The 18272-nt window shown below is 37.6% G+C and overlaps 1 protein-coding gene across 1 annotated transcript; it reads left to right on the top strand.

Moving 5' to 3' along the window:
• Positions 1-2950: 2950 nt before the first annotated feature.
• On the top strand, positions 2951-17079 carry LOC114532013 (low-density lipoprotein receptor-related protein 6-like). The gene is given in 18 exon segments (XM_028553611.1): positions 2951-3115; positions 4294-4705; positions 6875-7275; positions 7354-7482; positions 7632-7832; positions 8266-8364; positions 8367-8460; positions 9097-9488; positions 10017-10139; positions 10491-10884; positions 11448-11983; positions 12229-12643; positions 13093-13295; positions 13766-13969; positions 14442-14564; positions 14816-15037; positions 15397-15546; positions 15944-17079. Coding segments are annotated over 18 exon segments (4935 nt in total). The 5' UTR covers positions 2951-3060; the 3' UTR covers positions 16726-17079.
• The last annotated feature ends 1193 nt before the right edge of the window (positions 17080-18272 follow it).

Here is an 18272-nt window from a genome sequence, read left to right as displayed (position 1 = left end):
TACCCCATAAAGAATATTACAATAATTATTGTATTATGCATATGAAATATTATTATTACGAAGGAAATTTGGTCCAAGGTGTTTTACTTTGCCACCTATAATTCACTTTGAAATAAATTTGTGAACCGCTTACAAACGGTGACATGACCAAACAACTGGGGCCATGCACTGAGTTTTATCAAAGCCGTTACGTTAGGAAAGTCAAAATTACATCTCTCTTGAATTAGTCAACTTGCGCAGGGGGGGGGGCGAATCTCGAATAAGGGCACATTTGTTTACTAAGGCAAACAAGCAAAAAATTAGCCCCTGTCTTCAGGGGCGTAGAACCGAGCGGGGGGGGGGCAAAGGGGGCACCATGAGCATATAAAGGGAAGCTGCCCCGTTAGCACAGGGCAGGGGGCGGCTGCCCCCGTGATTCCGGCGCCCCTGCTTTCGCTCGCGCTTGTGAATATTAAATATAACATATCCACCAACAGGCCATAGCGCGAAAACAAAGCTTCGTCGAGTCTTATAAATCTTCACCCGAGTTCACCGCTCGCACGAAAGCTGCTGATTTGAGGTGATAGAGAGCTTAAATTTAGCAGTAACAACGAGTACAGGCTTAAGATTCGTCACTCGCGAGTGCTTACGCGGCCATCAGCCAAAACTCCTAGTCGTTGAGCTTTGAGTACGAAATCTTGCCAACAAACTCGTACCACAGTGTAAACAATAGATACAGAGCTGGAACCGGTGGCGAATAAAGTAATTATAAATATGACGGGTTTTCAGTGCACCCGCTTTTTTAGTGCCCGTGAGCGCAAAGTGACCAACTGCGCATGCTCGGCTTAGTAAGGAAAAGTGTATTTTAAAATATCGTATTCAATTTTCCTTTCACAGTTTGACATTCTTGTCATATATATCTGATGTCATTTTCTACTTTCCCCACAGGCTGGCCTACAAGATCTGCTTTCTCTTTGGGCTTAAAATCAAATCCTAAACGGATATAGACACCTAACATATTTCCTAACGCAATACAAAATGTTTAGCATTAAAAAGAACATTCGCAAGATCTCGAGAGCTTAAACTTTAGTTCCTTTCGACTGCTGCAATATTCAGTGTGGTAACACACTAAGTATATCTGCATTTATAATTCACCGTGATTTCGTTTTCGGTGAATCACGAAGTGCAAAGACCAGCTTGTTTTTAACTATTAAACATTTTTCTGAAATTTATTTCTAAATGACTAAACATTTCAGGATAACTAACAATATTTATAACAATATGAACTGCTGCTGATGTACTAGCTGTTACGGTACGTGACCGTTCATTTGACATGAATAATAAGGAAAAATGTTCAGTTTCAGTATGCGGGCAGTTTTACCTGAATACTGCAGTGAGTTTTAAGCCTTTTTTGACCGACTCGGAAAATTAACGCAACAGACTTGTGACAGATCCACCCGTCATCACAATTTTCGATGTTTCGACCGAAGGACCTTTGTAAGTAGAGTTGGCATTCAAACTATTGAAGCTAACTCAGACGAAGGTCCTTTAGTCTTAGTACGTCGAAAAATCCAAAAGTGTTTTTGCCTATCTTTGGCAGTCGTGAGGAAACTTTTTATGCAAGTCGTTGCTTTTTGGTTATATCTTACACATGCAGATTCACACAATTGACCGCTCACGTGTTCTTAACTCGTATTGAACAAATAGTTTAGAAAATGCTTGGAAACACTCAGTTCGACTTACATTCAGACGAGCTTGTCCACGACTCCACATAAATACGTGGAAAATGGGCAAAAAAAACTCTGTATGAGCATAAAACCTACTGAACAAACCTATTTATAGAAACTTATTTGTATAACTAGTTTTTAAAATTTTTCGGCTCTGCGCAACGGTAGCTAAGAGCTATATCGCCCTTGATCCCACTCTTTAAACAAAGACTTTGTCTTTTTGCCGAGTTGGCACACATACAACTTATGTGTAAATAATTACCCTTACTCTTACAATTATTAATTATTTATATATAACAGGGTTATAATTTATATTTATATTAGGTTATGATCGACAGAAGAAGATGTTTATACGTCTGAACCAATTATCTCAAACTTTAAATGTTCACTGAGCTTCTAGATCGTCAGAATGACTGAATATTAGCTAGCTGAGACTTGTTTACCCGAATCCAATAATTTGCAGGCGTAACAAAAATTTAAAAGATCTTTATACTTTTCATCTTTCATCCTGATACAACTTCATCCGTGTTCAACACCCCTCGTCATCTTTTACTCTCTCCACCAGCCAAAACTGAACTGATTCACAAATTTCCTTGGTGTATTTAAAAGCAAATACACTCCAAAAAATACCAATTAAACTCAACAAGACAGTCAAAAAATATCAACGCAAAATTGTTATGCGGCCGGTTTATTTGATGATACAAAACTATTTCAATTTCAATTGAGAATGTTATAATTTCGAATCGTCGAAAATTATATTTTTCAAAATTTACTTTTAGTACTACTGAAAATTATGTCTCTTTTGAAAATAATAACCTAAAATAGGGTCAAAATATCACCATATAATCGGGTGAAGAGAGCTTTAGTTAATAATTTTTGATAATTTATTTTAACCCAACGTTTTCCAACAGAAATCCCAGCTTTTCATTTTGGGGTGCGTGTTTTAATCAAGAGTCACGTTCTAATACGTATTATTTCGGGAAAAAAGTACATTGAGTGAGCCAAAATTGAAAATGTAGCACTCGAGTATTTTCCTGATTGCTAATTGTAATTCCTGTAGGAGTTGAATTTCTTTGTATTCTTACGAAGTTAAGAAGCATTCGATCTAATATTGCTCCTCCCCTCCTTACCTCAATATTGTTCGCTCAAAAAATATTGATAGCTTTATCAGTTTTGGAACCAATCAAACTGCATTATTTAGTCACGTGTCATCATATCTCAACACACTGGGCAATGCACCTGGGGTGTTCAAGTACTGTGTTGTCGCGAGAATAAACGAACTATGAGCAAGAATTTCGTGTATCAAATCATTTTTAGAAATCTCAGATGTCTATAAAGGATTGGAAGACATAATATGAAGCTCTTTGCTTTTATAGCTTTACTTCTATTTGGTCTAAATGGAGTTTTTGGTAAGGATTATTACAGAATTCGTTGTGGCGTGTGAAGCGCTGTTGTCTCGTTCATATGTTCACTGATCAAGAAATTGCTACTTATCATTGAGGAATATTTTGCTTTCACTATTCCAAGTACATGGATTATTACATAATTGAAATGTTGGAAATGCTTGGAGAGTAAAATTGAGGATATATCACACGATCTTACGGGGATATATGGACATATATTTCATATCTGAATGGACAATTATCGTGTATAATTTTCTTGCATGGGTTAACGCGCCGTTTCGCTCGCAAAGTGCTGTATACTATGGTGTTTGTTGGGGCCATATTTCTGATTTATCCGAGCATAGACAACGCTTGCCTCGAATTGTGGTCGCTTGATAACATTTCAGCGGTCCTTACAGTGGCATTTTCAAGAAATCGTGCGGGAATTATATGTTTGGTTTATCGCGTGAAGCAAAGCAAAACGCGAGTATTATGTGTCATATTCATGCTTTGTTGGCGCAATTTGTGCTGTACATTACAAGCTCTTGTTCCATCTTCATGCCAATGTCGCAATTATTTGCTAAACGTGTTCTTAAAGCGATGAAGATATATATTATTATTATTTAAGACGCTCTGATCCAATGCCCAGTTAAGGCCACAAAACACAACAAGCTTGACGATTATATTTGTTGTGAAGCGTATTTCACATCTGGACCGCTTTGCGTGATATTTAGCCACATAGAAGCGGTGATTTTTCGACCTGTTTATAGCAGCATGTAAACTTGATTGACTTTTGGTTAGATTTTTTGCGTTCGGAAAGCGAATGGGGGATAAAAACATCTATAGTTGCCTCTCATTATGGACATTCATTTATAAAGGCATTGTAGTCAAGTAAATGTTTATTTACATATCATTTGACTTGATTAGAAGCTAGATTCAAGCTTTACTCAATTTTCATCTTAGTTTAAAATAAGCTTTACATGCATGCTGTTAAACAAGAGACATTATATTTAGTCTAGAGATCGCTCAAATGTTTTGTGACTGATTGTTTGTACAGATCCGTATCTTACAAAAATATTCATCCATGCAGCTGTGTAGCAAAATGCGAAGAGTATTATGTTTCGCTCGTTGTCGGGTTATAAGGCTAAAATACTCCGGCAAGTGCTAATCAACCAAATATTACTTGTTTTCTTTGCTTTTTTTAGTTGAACCGCTCAGGCTTTTATACTCGGAGAGACGGAACATTCGTTTGCTGCATGTGGAAGGAGATCTACGTGGTCAAAACAATTTAACTACCACAGTACTTGCAGATAACTTACAGGATGCTATAGCCGTCGCATTTCATTATAAAGATCAAATTTTATTCTGGACTGATGTCTCCCTCGGAAAAATATTACGGAAATCTTTAAAGGGAGACGGTCGCATTGAAACTGTCGTCTCCGTTGATTTAGTAAGACCCGAAGGAATTGCAATTGATTGGGTCACAAAGAAAATTTATTGGACTGACTCGCACTCGAAATTAATCGAAGTTGTGAATTTGGATGGAACGCAACGTTCTGTGCTATTTTGGAACAACTTAGACCAACCAAGGGCGATTGTTGTTGATCCCATCCATGGGTATGTTACATTTTTTTTGTACCGGATTCCAATATATTTGGCTGGGTTTCAACCTGCAGATTATCTCAAAGGGTCGTCGAATGGAATTTCTTCATGAAACCTGAGATATTGCAGATTCTAGCCAAAGTTTGCCATCAATGTTACATATGTCTATACATTCGATTTTTTTACAATTTCACTAGAAAGTTGATCTAATTGGATTTTCGAAGCCATTAAAAATCCATTAGAATTTGCATGATCGAACATAAATATATTGGTTAAGAAATGGTTGGAATTATAAGCAAGCTTCCAGACTTTAAGTGTAAAATAATTCATTTTATAGCCTAGAACCCATGCTGTTTTGTATATATTGTTAATAGTAAGCCATTTCGCAATGTTTTTTTTTCAATTCACAAAGTACTGTTGTCGAAATATGAATATATAGGAATATTGGTGTGTTCGAAGTTTAATATAAAGATAATGCCCTGTGAGGGAGGTCATCCAGCGTGTTTCTCACAGTTGGAAATACTGTATAAGGACTGTAGTATATCCATTGCGGCGGTATCTTTTAGAATTAATTCTATTTATCATGCAAGGAGAAACAGCTTTAGTTTACACAATGATATCTGAAACTATTTATTTTTGTACGACGCGTAACTCCGGTAAATATTCTGGTATTTTTAAATAGTAACAAAATATACCCTTGTGTGGAATATTCCATGCAATTAAAGATCAATATCACTGAAAGCTTCTATGCAGTAAGAACGTTTTATGCAGTTTTATTTATTTAGTTAAGGAATTTGGTGCTAATTATTCTCCTTTTAACGGAAGCTTAATTGTTTGCGACGTAAGCTTGGCGCTATCGCATTATGCGCTGGTGGTTTGAGCAAGCCTATGGCAAAGTGAAAGAAAACTTTAGCTAAACGTGTTTTGTGACATTTTAAAGTGTGTATTGTTCGCGCTCGATCTATTTTCTACGGTTATGTTAGTTTTCTGGCAGTCAGTTGGGGTGAACTCCTGCTGTAAGCCCCAGTTCCGGACTAGCAATTGCCAAATGGAGTTTCAAAATTACATGTGGTGCCATTGAATATAAATATGTTCACTCCTAAAACACTTTCTAAAAAAATACGTTGTTTGGTTTGTGTTATTCATATCCTCTAAGGAGGTATCTACATGAATGTACACATCAACCATTGATTGATTCTAATAAAAAATGTAGTCATTCAAATTAAATTTTATTATTTGAATAAAAATATATACACACATGCAGTGCAATATAGTGTAAAGCCTTTCTGCTTTTGTAATAAATCACACTTGAACCATTTCATTCCTGTCCATGAAATTTATATATGTGAAACATATTAGGCTTTCATACATGTAGTATTAATGTCTGAATAAAGAGATGGTCATTATTGTGCATTCATGTTATTTCTGTGCTTCTAAGCATTTTAAAAAGAAATTTTACCTAAACTATGAAATTTAATCACTCATTGTAATATATGGTCTATCTGCAACAAGTAGTTTGGTGTCTGAGTGGTATTATGTGCATAAAAATGCACACCACTTGTATTATTTTTTGAAATTCCAAACATACTATATTGTGTGATGCATGTTTTGCATTTTTAGTTCAAACATTCATGTTTTGTGAGTTTGTCCTGTAATGAAGTAGAAACAAAAGTTGAATATAATCAATTGAGTGCAAGAGTATATTGTAACCTATTAATTGAGTTATTAGTGGCAAAAGACATTTGCCCTAAAGCATCCTAACCAAAAAAATGTAGTAATAGCATTATTATTTTCTGAAAAATGCTGTAAATATTGGAAACATGTTTTAATCTGCCTAACACCATATTTTGAACCCAGTGGTCTCTAGTAAAGCTTTCATAGGATTTCCTGTATTGTATTTCTTAATTTTAATACCTTGACAAATTAATTGTTGAACTGCATAATCATAATTTGTCTATCATCCTATACCTCAAACACTTTTGTCTGCAGTAATTTAATACCTCCACTGAAAAGTGTAGCCTGACATTTGATTAATGAAAATGCATTAGGGAAATTTATGTAGGAGTGTGGGATATCTGTGGGAGTATGATATTTGCTGCCAAATCAATGCCTAGCTCAAATCATCCATTGCCATTGGTAAACACTGTGTGTCAGCAACTGTTAAATGTTGACATTGTATTTTAGGTACATGTTTTGGTCTGATTGGGGTGAGAAACCCAGAATTGTGCGAGCGTCAATGGATGGTTTAGGCCGAAGGGATCTGATCACTGAGGACATCAAGTGGCCGAATGGTTTAGCTGTTGATTACAAAGACCCTAGATTATTTTGGCTTGATGCCCACAAGGACTTCAGTCGACTTGAAAGCTCAAATCTTGATGGAAAGAATAGAAAGAAATTAATTGGCAGTTCTTTGCCACATCCATTTTCAATTACTATATATCGTGATAGAGTATATTGGACAGACTGGGAGAGAATGTCCATTGAATCTTGCAACAAAAAAACCGGGCATGAAAAGTGGCTTGTTAAAGATAAAATAAAACATTTAATGGATCTTCGAGCTTTTGAAGCTGAAAGACAACCAAGCGGTATGATTTTAACAATTATTGGCAATAATACATAGCATGTATGGAATAAATATATTCCATATTTTTTCTTTTATTTAGTACCAAACCCATGTGCTGAGAATAATGGTGGTTGTAGTCACTTGTGTTTACTGGCTGCAGGTGGGAATTATTCCTGCGCATGTCCAACTGGGATTGTTCTCTTGGATAATAATAAAACATGTGAAGATGGTAAGAAAATACCTTGGCTTATGAATATAGGGAACTATAAATTTTCCCATCTTTACACCTATGTGTCAGTTTGGTGTTTGATAAGGTGTAAAGAGGGGAAATTTATTACTACAGTTCAGACTCTATTGTATTTTTTGTCTTTTTGCTAGGACCACAAAATTTTGTGATTGTTGCCAGAACGACGGAATTAAGATTGATCTCACTAGATACACTGGATCACACCGCAATAGCACTGCCTATCCATAATATGCGCCATGTTATTGTCATTGAGTTTGATCCAGTAGAGAGATTTGTTTACTGGACTGATCAACAGTTACATCTCATCAAGAGGGCTAAACTCAATGGCTCAGGTACAATAAGATAATTTATATTCTGTATAATTTATGCAAATGCACTAAACCTTGGCGACCATCATTGAGGTGAATGTGTTTAGTAAAGGTCGTAATAAAATGATGCGACCATGCCACTGAGATGAATGAGTTTAGTAAAAGTCATAATAAAAATGATTACCCAGGAAATTAGCTCATTAGTCCTTGACTTATGACTTATGCTCATCTCATACTCACACTCATACTCATACTGGGCCGAAAGTAGTCTTGTAGGCCTTGTATCCACGCCATTACAAACTACAATAAGGGAACTGGGAACACTACAATTTCAGCAGCAAGTTAGACTTCCTTCCAGTCTTGAGTCTTACTAAATCAATCTTTTAAAAAAACCTTCAGTCTCTGGCTAGAGACAATTCACTGAGACTAAGTTGTGTATTTGAATTTTCGTGTGTAGAAGAACAAACCGTCGTTCAAGCAGAGGTGAAATTCCCAGAAGGAATTGCTGTGGACTGGATTGGCCGTAATCTTTACTGGAGTGACACTGGTACTGACCGTATGAAGTTAGTCATTTGAATGGTTCTTCAAGGAGAGTCCTTGTGTCTGAAAAACTTGATGAACCTCGAGCCATTGTCGTCGATCCAGGAGAAGGGTAATTATTGCATTTTAGTTGGCAGATATTGGTACCCCCCCCCTGCCAGTGGTTGATTCCAGTAAGGGCGCAATATATCGCTACCCGTGATGAGTTTGTTGTACGAAGGCCAGATATACCGTTACCCACCAGGGATTAGTTGTACCAGGGTTGTACGAAGGGCAGATTATATCGTTACGCACCAGGGGCTGTGCGGGTTGATAGTACGAACGGCAGATTATATCCTTGGCCACCGGGGGTTGGTTGTACGAAGGCATATTATATCGTTACGCACCAGGGGTTGGTTGTACGAAGGGCAGATTATATCGTTACGCACCAGGGGTTATCCGGGTTAATTGTACGAAGAGCGGATTATATCCTTACCCACCAGAGGTTGATAGTACGAAGGGCAGATTGTATCCTTACGCACCAGGGGTTGGTTGTACAAACGGCAGATTATATCCTTACCCACTAAGGTACAGATATCCACCAGGGTGGTTGTTCAAAACCTACAAGATGTTCGAAGGCTCGTTGTAAATCGTTACTCGCCGGTGTTCGGTCTTTCGAAAGGCAGATTTATTGTTATCACCAGGACTTGCAATGACGCGGTCCTTTTTTCTACGCATGTCACGATCGTATTTTCTACTGTATTTTTAGCTACATGTACTGGTCAGACTGGGGATCTCGTCCTAAACTGGAACGTGCATGGCTCGATGGTACTCATCGTGAGGTCCTTGTCAATACTTCCATTGAGTGGCCTAATGGTCTTGCTCTGGACTACTTGGAACGTAGAGTATACTGGGCGGATGCTAAACTTGATAAAATTGAAGTTTGTAATTTAAATGGTAGTGGCAGGCGTGTGGTACTGGATACAGATGTGCCCCATATTTATGGCTTTGGTTTGATTGGCAAGCATCTTTACTGGACTGATTGGCAAAGACGTAATCTTCAGAAGATTAATGTTGATAGCTCACATAGCAAGGACATTATTGTCGAGTTATTACCAGCTGTAATGGGTCTAAAGGTTGTGGATATGAAACTCAAATATGGTATGTATAAATAAAACAGCCTGTTGAAGTTGACATGCATAATATGTTTCGTGGACAGCGGCCGTAATGAGCCCGGCGAAAAATCTCATAAGACAGATATAGATTGAGGACGGGAACGTTATGTATTAGATAACATGAAAATGTGGATAAAATGGTTTGACGTTTTCAATTTCTGAAATGCGAAATAACGCGTTTTATGCAATCTGGACGTTTAGGAATTGTCAATCTGGAGACTTGAGTTAAAATACTGTATTTCAAGAATGAACAACATATTCATCTGTTTGTTCAACATTCCGCCCTCAATTTCCTAATTCTTAGAATCTTTGAAAGTTTCAGAGTGTCGCAGTTTTCTCATTGACCAATTATTTCCAGGAGGAATGCAAAATTTCTTCGAACCTCTCGCATCCATAAAAAAATCCGTCCATGAGCAAACTATTGATGAGAATGGCAAATTCTTCTCATTTTCGTGCTTTATAAAAGTACAGTAGATGCTCATTCATGATGTTTTTGATGTTTAGGAGGTAATGAGAGGTAATGATTGCCAGAAGAATAATGGAAATTGTTCTCATTTGTGTCTCTACACGCCGATTGGAGTCCAATGTGAATGTCCCATGGGATTAGAACTTACTAAAGATAATAAGACATGCGTTGGTAAGTTATTTAGAATCCACAATGTCAAAGTAAATGAGCTTGTAGGCACACCACGAAAGTACTGCAAAGCTCCCGATCTGTTAACGCGGGCCTTCATCAAACACATTTACACGTCACGTGAATATCACGAAAGCTTTGCAGCATTAACTACCTACGTGTGTACCTACAAGCTAATATACTTATTTGATGTCACCTTGCAAACTTACAAAAATATTAATGTTAATTCTTCTCGTGAAGTACTTACTGTACATGTTGACATATACCCATAGTTGCTACTGAACTTTCTTCTACCATTTAACTGTATTTATTTTAGATTCGGTAAAGTAATTCTTGTTTCTATTTTGTATTTAGTTCCGGAAGCGTTCCTTCTATTTTCTCGCCTGAAAAGTATTCGTCGCATATCAATTGACACGACCAATGGCGACAAACCAATACCCATACCTGGCATTATTGACGCGAATGCGGTCGATTTTCACATCAACTACAGCAGGATATTCTGGACCGACATGGAATCAAATAAAATAAATCGAGCATTTTTAAATGGCAGTCAATCGGAGGTGGTTGTGGATGTTGGCATATCATATCCCGATGGTTTAGCTGTTGATTGGGTGGCAGACAACATCTACTGGACGGATACGTTCTTTGCGCGAATCGAATGCGCGCGACTAGATGGAGCGCACAGAAAAACATTGATTTGGAAGAATTTGACTGAACCGCATTCGTTAGCGTTAGACCCTGGCAATGGGTAAGTCGCGGTAATTGTTGATAATTCTATGCACAAGTGTCAATCGTCTGGTATGCATTTTTTCGTTGACATGAAACGGTTTTTGGTGCATTCTCCGTAAAGGTAGATTAAAATATACATTTGTATCGAAAGGATTGATTCAAACTGAAATTCCTTTGCTTGTAAAGTATGTGCCTTTAAATCACGCCAAGTATATCTGAGCGCCGCACAAAGCATTTTTCGTTTCCTAGTTAACGATTTGTTTCCACTGATGCAGGGAGAAAGCCCTTTAACGGAGTCCGAGATTAAAAAAATCCATCGATCGTAAATCTTACCTTTTATCAAACGATATATCAATTATATTGCGATTGGGTGGGTGGCAGATAGCATCTGTGTACGGTTTTGGAGAAGATACATAATTGCCAAACTAAGAACCTTCGAAAAATTTTACTTTAACTAAAATTTAATTAATTAGATTTTATCGAATCCGCTCACACAAGTTTTTATATAGTTAAGACGCGAAAAAATATAGTCCTGAAATCATCCTGCATGCCGTTACTAAAATTCATTAAAATTTTATGTAGACACATGTATTGGACAGAATGGCTACAGTCATCTTCTGCGGCTGCCATACTTCGTGCAAATATGGATGGAAGTAATATGACTATCCTTATCACCAATCGTACTGACATGGCTCGGCCGAAAGCGTTGGTCATCGATTTCTTTGAGAATATGATTTATTGGACAGAAGAACATCACAATCATATTTTACGGGCAAGAATTGATGGTTCTGGTCTTGAGAAGGTTGTTCATCATTATCTTCCGCATCCCAACTGTTTAACACAATATAAAGACTTCATTTACTGGGGAGACCAACAGGAAGGCACCATTACCAGAGCTAGTAAATATAACGGCGGAAACCGAACTACCATCGAGGGTAATGTAGAGTACATAATGGATATGAAGGTATTTCATGATAGTCGGCAGGTTGGTTGGAATGATTGTGGAAATGAAAATGGCGGATGTAGCCATCTTTGTTTGGCTGTATCAAATGGAAAATACACCTGCGCATGCCCAAACCATTACACATTGGATGAAAAGAACAAAAAAACGTGTATCAGTAAGTATTGAAGATGTTTATTTTGATATACTTGTTTATAATGGTGGTCTGCATGATCAGTTACTTTTACCTTTTGAAATTTGAGGCTTTAACATTTTGACTTCTCAGTTACAGTTAGCTATTACTAACAGCGCCAATCAAAGCTATTTATCTTACATAAAAACAACTTTACAAACCTTCATCCAAACTGTTTTTTCAGTCAATGTTTATAAACAATTGTAATGATGAAAATCTTCTCACTCTAGGTCCTCAGCTTTTTCTACTCTACAGCGATGGTAATACAATACGCAGACAAACTATAGATCACGTCGACAATTTTGACGTTTACCTCCCGTTAAATATACAACATAAAGTACGTGCGTTGGAGTACGACCCAAGGACTGACATGGTATACTGGATATCAGTATATGATGATCACGCGTCAATTTACAGAAGTTCTCCAAATGGTTCACATGCAGAGAAAATTCCCACCTCGAGTAATGACGAAGTATTGACTTCGCCACTGGACATTGCTTTAGATCCGTATGGTAAACAGTTGTACTGGACGGATGATATTTCGAAATCAATCAAAGTCACCAGTCTAACGAGTGGTGCCATTGGTACAATAGTAGACGATGAAGAAAGTAATCCAAAGTCTATTGCCTTGGATCCGAAAAGAGGGTGAGCCAGTGAAATTGTCTTGAACGAGTTTTGCGAGTCTCCTGTAATAATGTGAATAATTTATGTTACACCATTTTAGGGCCTGTTCATACAAGACAGGCCAGGCCAGCTCGGCAGTGCTGAGATATCGCTTCACATATTATTTCACTATATTTGTAAAATTGCATTCATATGGAACCGGGCCAGCCCTGATCTCGCGAGATCCCGTCTGAACGGACGGGCTCATATAAAAACATCAAGCGGGGGGCAGCAAAAGCGAGCCAGCCCTCACCCGTCTCATATAAACAGGCGCTCTGAATCATGCGATTCTGCTGATAATTCCCCAAGAAGAGACATACTACAGTAAGGATGTTTTAAAAAAGAAAAACAAGTGATTGAACATGTCGATAATTTTTGCATTCCGACAAGCGAACATTTTGGCATTCATCTAACGCTGCTGATTTTTCTAGATATATGTATTGGACAAACTTCACAGATAAAACAGCAAGCATCGAGAGAGCAAGAATAGACGGTGTTCGAGATCCTGACAAGCCTCTTTATATTAAAGATCGTAACAAAGTTCAACTTGAAGCTCTGGTTGTTGATCCTAATGGGGAGTATCTTTTTTTTGTCGAAGAGATAAAACAGAAGTTCATCAGACTTTCTTTGAAAGGTATGTTTGTGTGTATGTGACCTTTATTTAAAATCTGATCGACGATAGCCTGATCAGCATTTCCTGTTTTCCATGAGAGGCGTCGATATACATTCAAAGAAATAACTATTTATAGACAATAACATGAAATAACAAAGTTAAATACAAAGTTAATAGAAAATATGTACATTAAATTTTTTCGGCGTGACCCTATTTAATTATAGCCATTGGAGTTTTATAATTACTGCACTGCTTCACACTCTGGGATTTTCCAAGTCATATTTATACCTGCGTATTGTGTGATTAAAATACGTTGTGAATACGCAGCCGTTATTTACGTCGGATGTTGAGCACTGCAGTACCCGCAGGCTTGTTTGTAAGGAGCTAGCGCATGATATGCTAAACTATCGTATACTGTTATTGTATTTGAGCTATATTGACCACGTGGCGATACAAGCATTCCTAATTTGTTTGAAAACAAACTTTCGTAGATTTAACGGAAGAAGAGCTTGACGTGAGCAATCTAATAAAAGTGCACAGTCTTGCGGTGTATGCAAATTTCTTATACTGGGTGGATTCAGGTTCTGGTAAACTGAAACGTGTGAATAAGATGACTGGTCAAGATCAAGAACTTATTCAAGGCGGCATTAAGGAACCTGTTGATGTTATGGTTGTTGATAAATATTCGTTCGATGGTAGGTTTGCGGGACTCGATAAAGCCTTTGAACTTTGTTCTTTTTTGACTGTGTACATGTCACGCGATCATCTACGATGTATCACGATCATCTACGATGTATCACGATCATCTACGATGTATCACGATCATCTACGATGGTTATTGTCTCTGATCAATGACACACAAGTACTTTGTTATTTTCGATAAATTCGTCGCCTACAGTACATGCATGGCTGAATGCAAGGGACATATGAGAACAAGGCTTGCTTGGTGCACATACAATCTGACAGGAAAAGCGGCCGATGATACCATTTATAAGTTTGTTTTGATCTATTGTGTATAAAGATAGATATGTGGATAATTCGATCAGAAAAGCTTGCCCATTAGTGCATGATTTTATACAAAGTGATAACCTTCCCCTCCCCACCCACTACACTATATTTTCTGGTCTATTAAGCCAAACTATAAACATCTTTCTCCCTTCAATTTAGACAATCATCCATGTTTGAAGAGCAAGAGTGTTTGCAGTAATCTTTGTTTTGCAAGTCAAGATAAACCTGTCTGTTCTTGTCCGAAGTATTTAGTGCTCGGAGAAAACAAACGAACATGCCAATGTGAGTGTACTTTGACGCAGTAAGACTAAGAGGACGCTTTTTATAGCTAGGTCGCGTATTTTGGTGTTCACTGCATATTTCAGGATTGTTTAAGATTGTTTTGTTAGTTATATTACGTTGAATGATGGATGAAATATCAATAACACCTTGTTTTCAAGTCAAAATTTTTTCGTGCGAGATATTTTCTTGTGTATTTCTTCGGCGGTTTTTGAACGACATTTGACTAACTGTTCGTTATTGGTTTATTCTAGTTCCCCCAACGTGTGGTCCAAATCAGTTCAGTTGTAAGAATGGTGAGTGTGTACATATGGCGTGGAGATGTGATGGTGCACATGAGTGCGAGGACCAATCTGATGAGATGAATTGTCCTCCATGTAAAAAAGATGAATTTCAGTGTAAAAATAAACAATGTGTCCCATTAAAAAACCGATGTGATGGCGCACCAAGATGTAACGATGAATCTGATTCGTGCGGTAAGTTCCGTTCTTCAATATACCGTCTTTATAACAGCTAGTAAACTTTTAATAGTAAATCTATAACGAATTTTCCTGACTGAAAGAGTTTATATTGATTAGGTGGTCCAACGTTGTACTGTCATTATGATTTGAGCCCGAATGATGAAAACGAATGTTATCCATATGAAATCCCCATCTATTTTTGACCATGCAGTAGCTTATAAATACACCTTGCACTAGCTATCATTAAGATTTCTAAAGGAGCTTGAAACAACCAATGTTTCATCGTTATACCCAGTTACATATAGAAATCTTGTATTATATCATTTCAATTTCTGATGCTTACTGATTCAACCGGGATATTTTGTTATTGTTAGGCTTGAACTGTGCGGAAGGTAGCTTTGTCTGTTCCGACGGGAAATGTCTTCCTCCTACGTGGAAATGCGATGGTTTGGAAGATTGCTCTGATGGCAAGGATGAAGATGCTAAAGCATGTGCTAATGCCAACAATGGAGCCAGTAACAATGGTAATTATTCGTTCCTTCATATTCTAAATATACTCTATTTATCTTCAAGAGTTTAATTTAATTTGTACTAAAGATAGAAAACGTTACGTGGTTTATCGTAGTTTATGTATCCGTTATAGCTCCTCTCCCAACCGTTTTCAACCGTTGTAAAAGTGCTTTAAAAAGCAATGGAACTACGGAACTACGCTCCACAGCCAATAATTAGCAATAAATTCGGATTGAAAATTCTCTGTTTAATCTGGGCTAAAAGAAATCACCTGTGATTTTGAGCGATTTAGAAAACCATGCACCATCCCAATGAGCAGATGGTGCATGGTTTTAGATGGTTGAAAAGTTTTTAGGCGGTCTGATCTTGGTAGGTTTCCTAATGCAATGTTCGTTTTTTTGTTCAATTTAGGCACCAGGCTTCCTACACAGAGTAGAGATATGAGTGGATCTTCTCATCGTGATAAGATTGTGATCGTGTTCACTTGTGTCGCCGCCATTATCTTCGTTTTGATAATATTGTTTTTCTTAAAACGAGCCAAACTAAAGCAGGAAAACCCGTATATGCCACCGCTAGTCCAAACAACAACCTGTCATGAGTCATCGTATAACGGAGATTCTGATGGCACTCATTGTTACTCAAAAAGATTAAATGTTACAGTTAACGCTTCGATATCTTTGACCAGTAACCCCACGGACACCGGAGATACCTTCTATAACCGTGATAATCTTACTGGTCAATCTCAGTCGGCAATTGGTCAAACTTACCAGCATTCACTTTCAAATCCTCCACCATCACCAGTGACAGATCGTTCACATTTCACATCTGTCTCAGGGAAGTACTACAATACTCCTTCACCGTCAACATGTGAACTACACATGTATCATAGACCTTCTATGCCGAACTATACCACACCAGCAACGACAGATGTTGAATCATCTGTTTCAAAATATATCAATTATGAACGTAAACAGACCTCTAGTGCATATTCGTCAGTCTCTGATGAAGACTTTGAACTCGAAGAGGATCTTTATGCTCCTCCTCCCACTATATGCACGAACTATTTCTCAGAGGGGTTACACTTCTCGGATGATGGAGGTCCCCCACCATCCCCGAGCAGTGAGGTGGGGTTCATACATGAACCGGATCCTCCACCGCCATCACCCGTTACAGATAGTCCCTCAATGGCGTAGCCTTAATTTATACGAGGAGATAACGGATGGAAGAAGGTCGTCAAGAGACTGGTAACAGAAGCTCCAGAGATAGTATAGTGTCAAATCAACATCTAAAGATGTTTGCTGAGTTGCCGTGGGGCGTGGATCCAAGTTGACCGCATAACAGAGTCCGAAGTCAATATATTGAATATTTTAATATGAAAGATAACTTGTATATAAGTAAGAATATGTATATATAACCTTTACAGATTAACGTGTAGAAATCTGTATTTTTATCATTTTTATATAGAAAACTACACTAGGTTCGTGCTACGAGCCCAGACCAGATATAATATATATATATATAGATATATGAAATAGACATACATATAGAGGAAGTATATACTTAAAATTGTGTATATTTTGGAATAAGAAATTTTATACATATTTTGCTGATGAGAAATTGATTTGAGCGTAAAATGAGTGTGTGTGCGCCAACGGATAAACGACCACGCCATCCAGGTAGGTACAGTGGCGTAACGCCACCGCTGGGGGGGGCGTCCAACAGCCATTTGTGCCCCCCCCCTCCTTTGCTCCACTAAACTTGGCTGAATGCACGACTTACGTCTACAGAATAAATATATATTACTATGCAGAGATCATACGTCTCCAAAAATTCATAATAACACAATATTAATAGGCTGCCTATACCATGTCCGTGGATGGTAATTTTATTTTCCATAAATGTGTTATTAATTTCTATGCTAATTTTGTCGGGGGCACCCATCACTTCACACCCTGACACCCCCAAGTTGAGAAAATGAGATATTTATATTCTGTTCACCTGTAATCAAAATTGATGTTCAGTTTGGTTGATTTATAAAAACTCCAGAAGTTAAAAAGGTCCGGTCCACTGAGAACATTATAAACAGAATGTATGCTCCCGAGGGAAATAGTGAGTTCTGTTTTCCCAAGAGTCTGAATGTTTCCCGAGACGAAGTCGAGGTAAAAATTGAGATTGAGGGAAAACAAAATTCACTATTTCCCGAGGTTGTGTGCATTAAGTGTTTTGTTATATAGGAACAAAAACATACATGTTACACAACAATTTCATTTCAAAAAAACACTTTGTTATGACAATATGCATGCTGGCAACTTTTCGCTTGTTTCCCTGGCGGGAAACATTGCATTTATTTAAAGTCATGTGACTACGAATGAACCAATCACATTTAAATTACACAGCACCTATATAAGAAATAATTCCCAGGCATTAACTCACTGCAAATTGTAGGCGTGGACAAGCAGATTGACTTTGCCTGCTTCCCTGCCAGTACTATCCATATATGCCCATATACATTCTAGATTTACCCAAGAGATACACCCGTCGAAGAGAAAACAAGATTTAATATTAATAAATTTCCTGAGACACCTTTAAAAGATACATCACGTAACCAAACGATGGGGAGCCCTGAAATCTTTTGATGGTTCAAATTCGATTTTAAAAACGTCTGCACATGCGCAGACGGCTTTGCTTTTTGCATGGAGACGGCTTTGCGTTTTAAAAAAAAGTATTTTGAGTGTACATA

Source organism: Dendronephthya gigantea, unplaced genomic scaffold (assembly GCF_004324835.1).
Source record: "Dendronephthya gigantea isolate DGI-Jeju-01 unplaced genomic scaffold, DenGig_1.0 000077F, whole genome shotgun sequence".
In the NCBI taxonomy this organism is placed as follows: domain Eukaryota; kingdom Metazoa; phylum Cnidaria; class Anthozoa; order Malacalcyonacea; family Nephtheidae; genus Dendronephthya; species Dendronephthya gigantea.
Note: the sequence above shows the minus strand (reverse complement) of the source record. Positions and strands in the feature narration are given on the sequence as shown.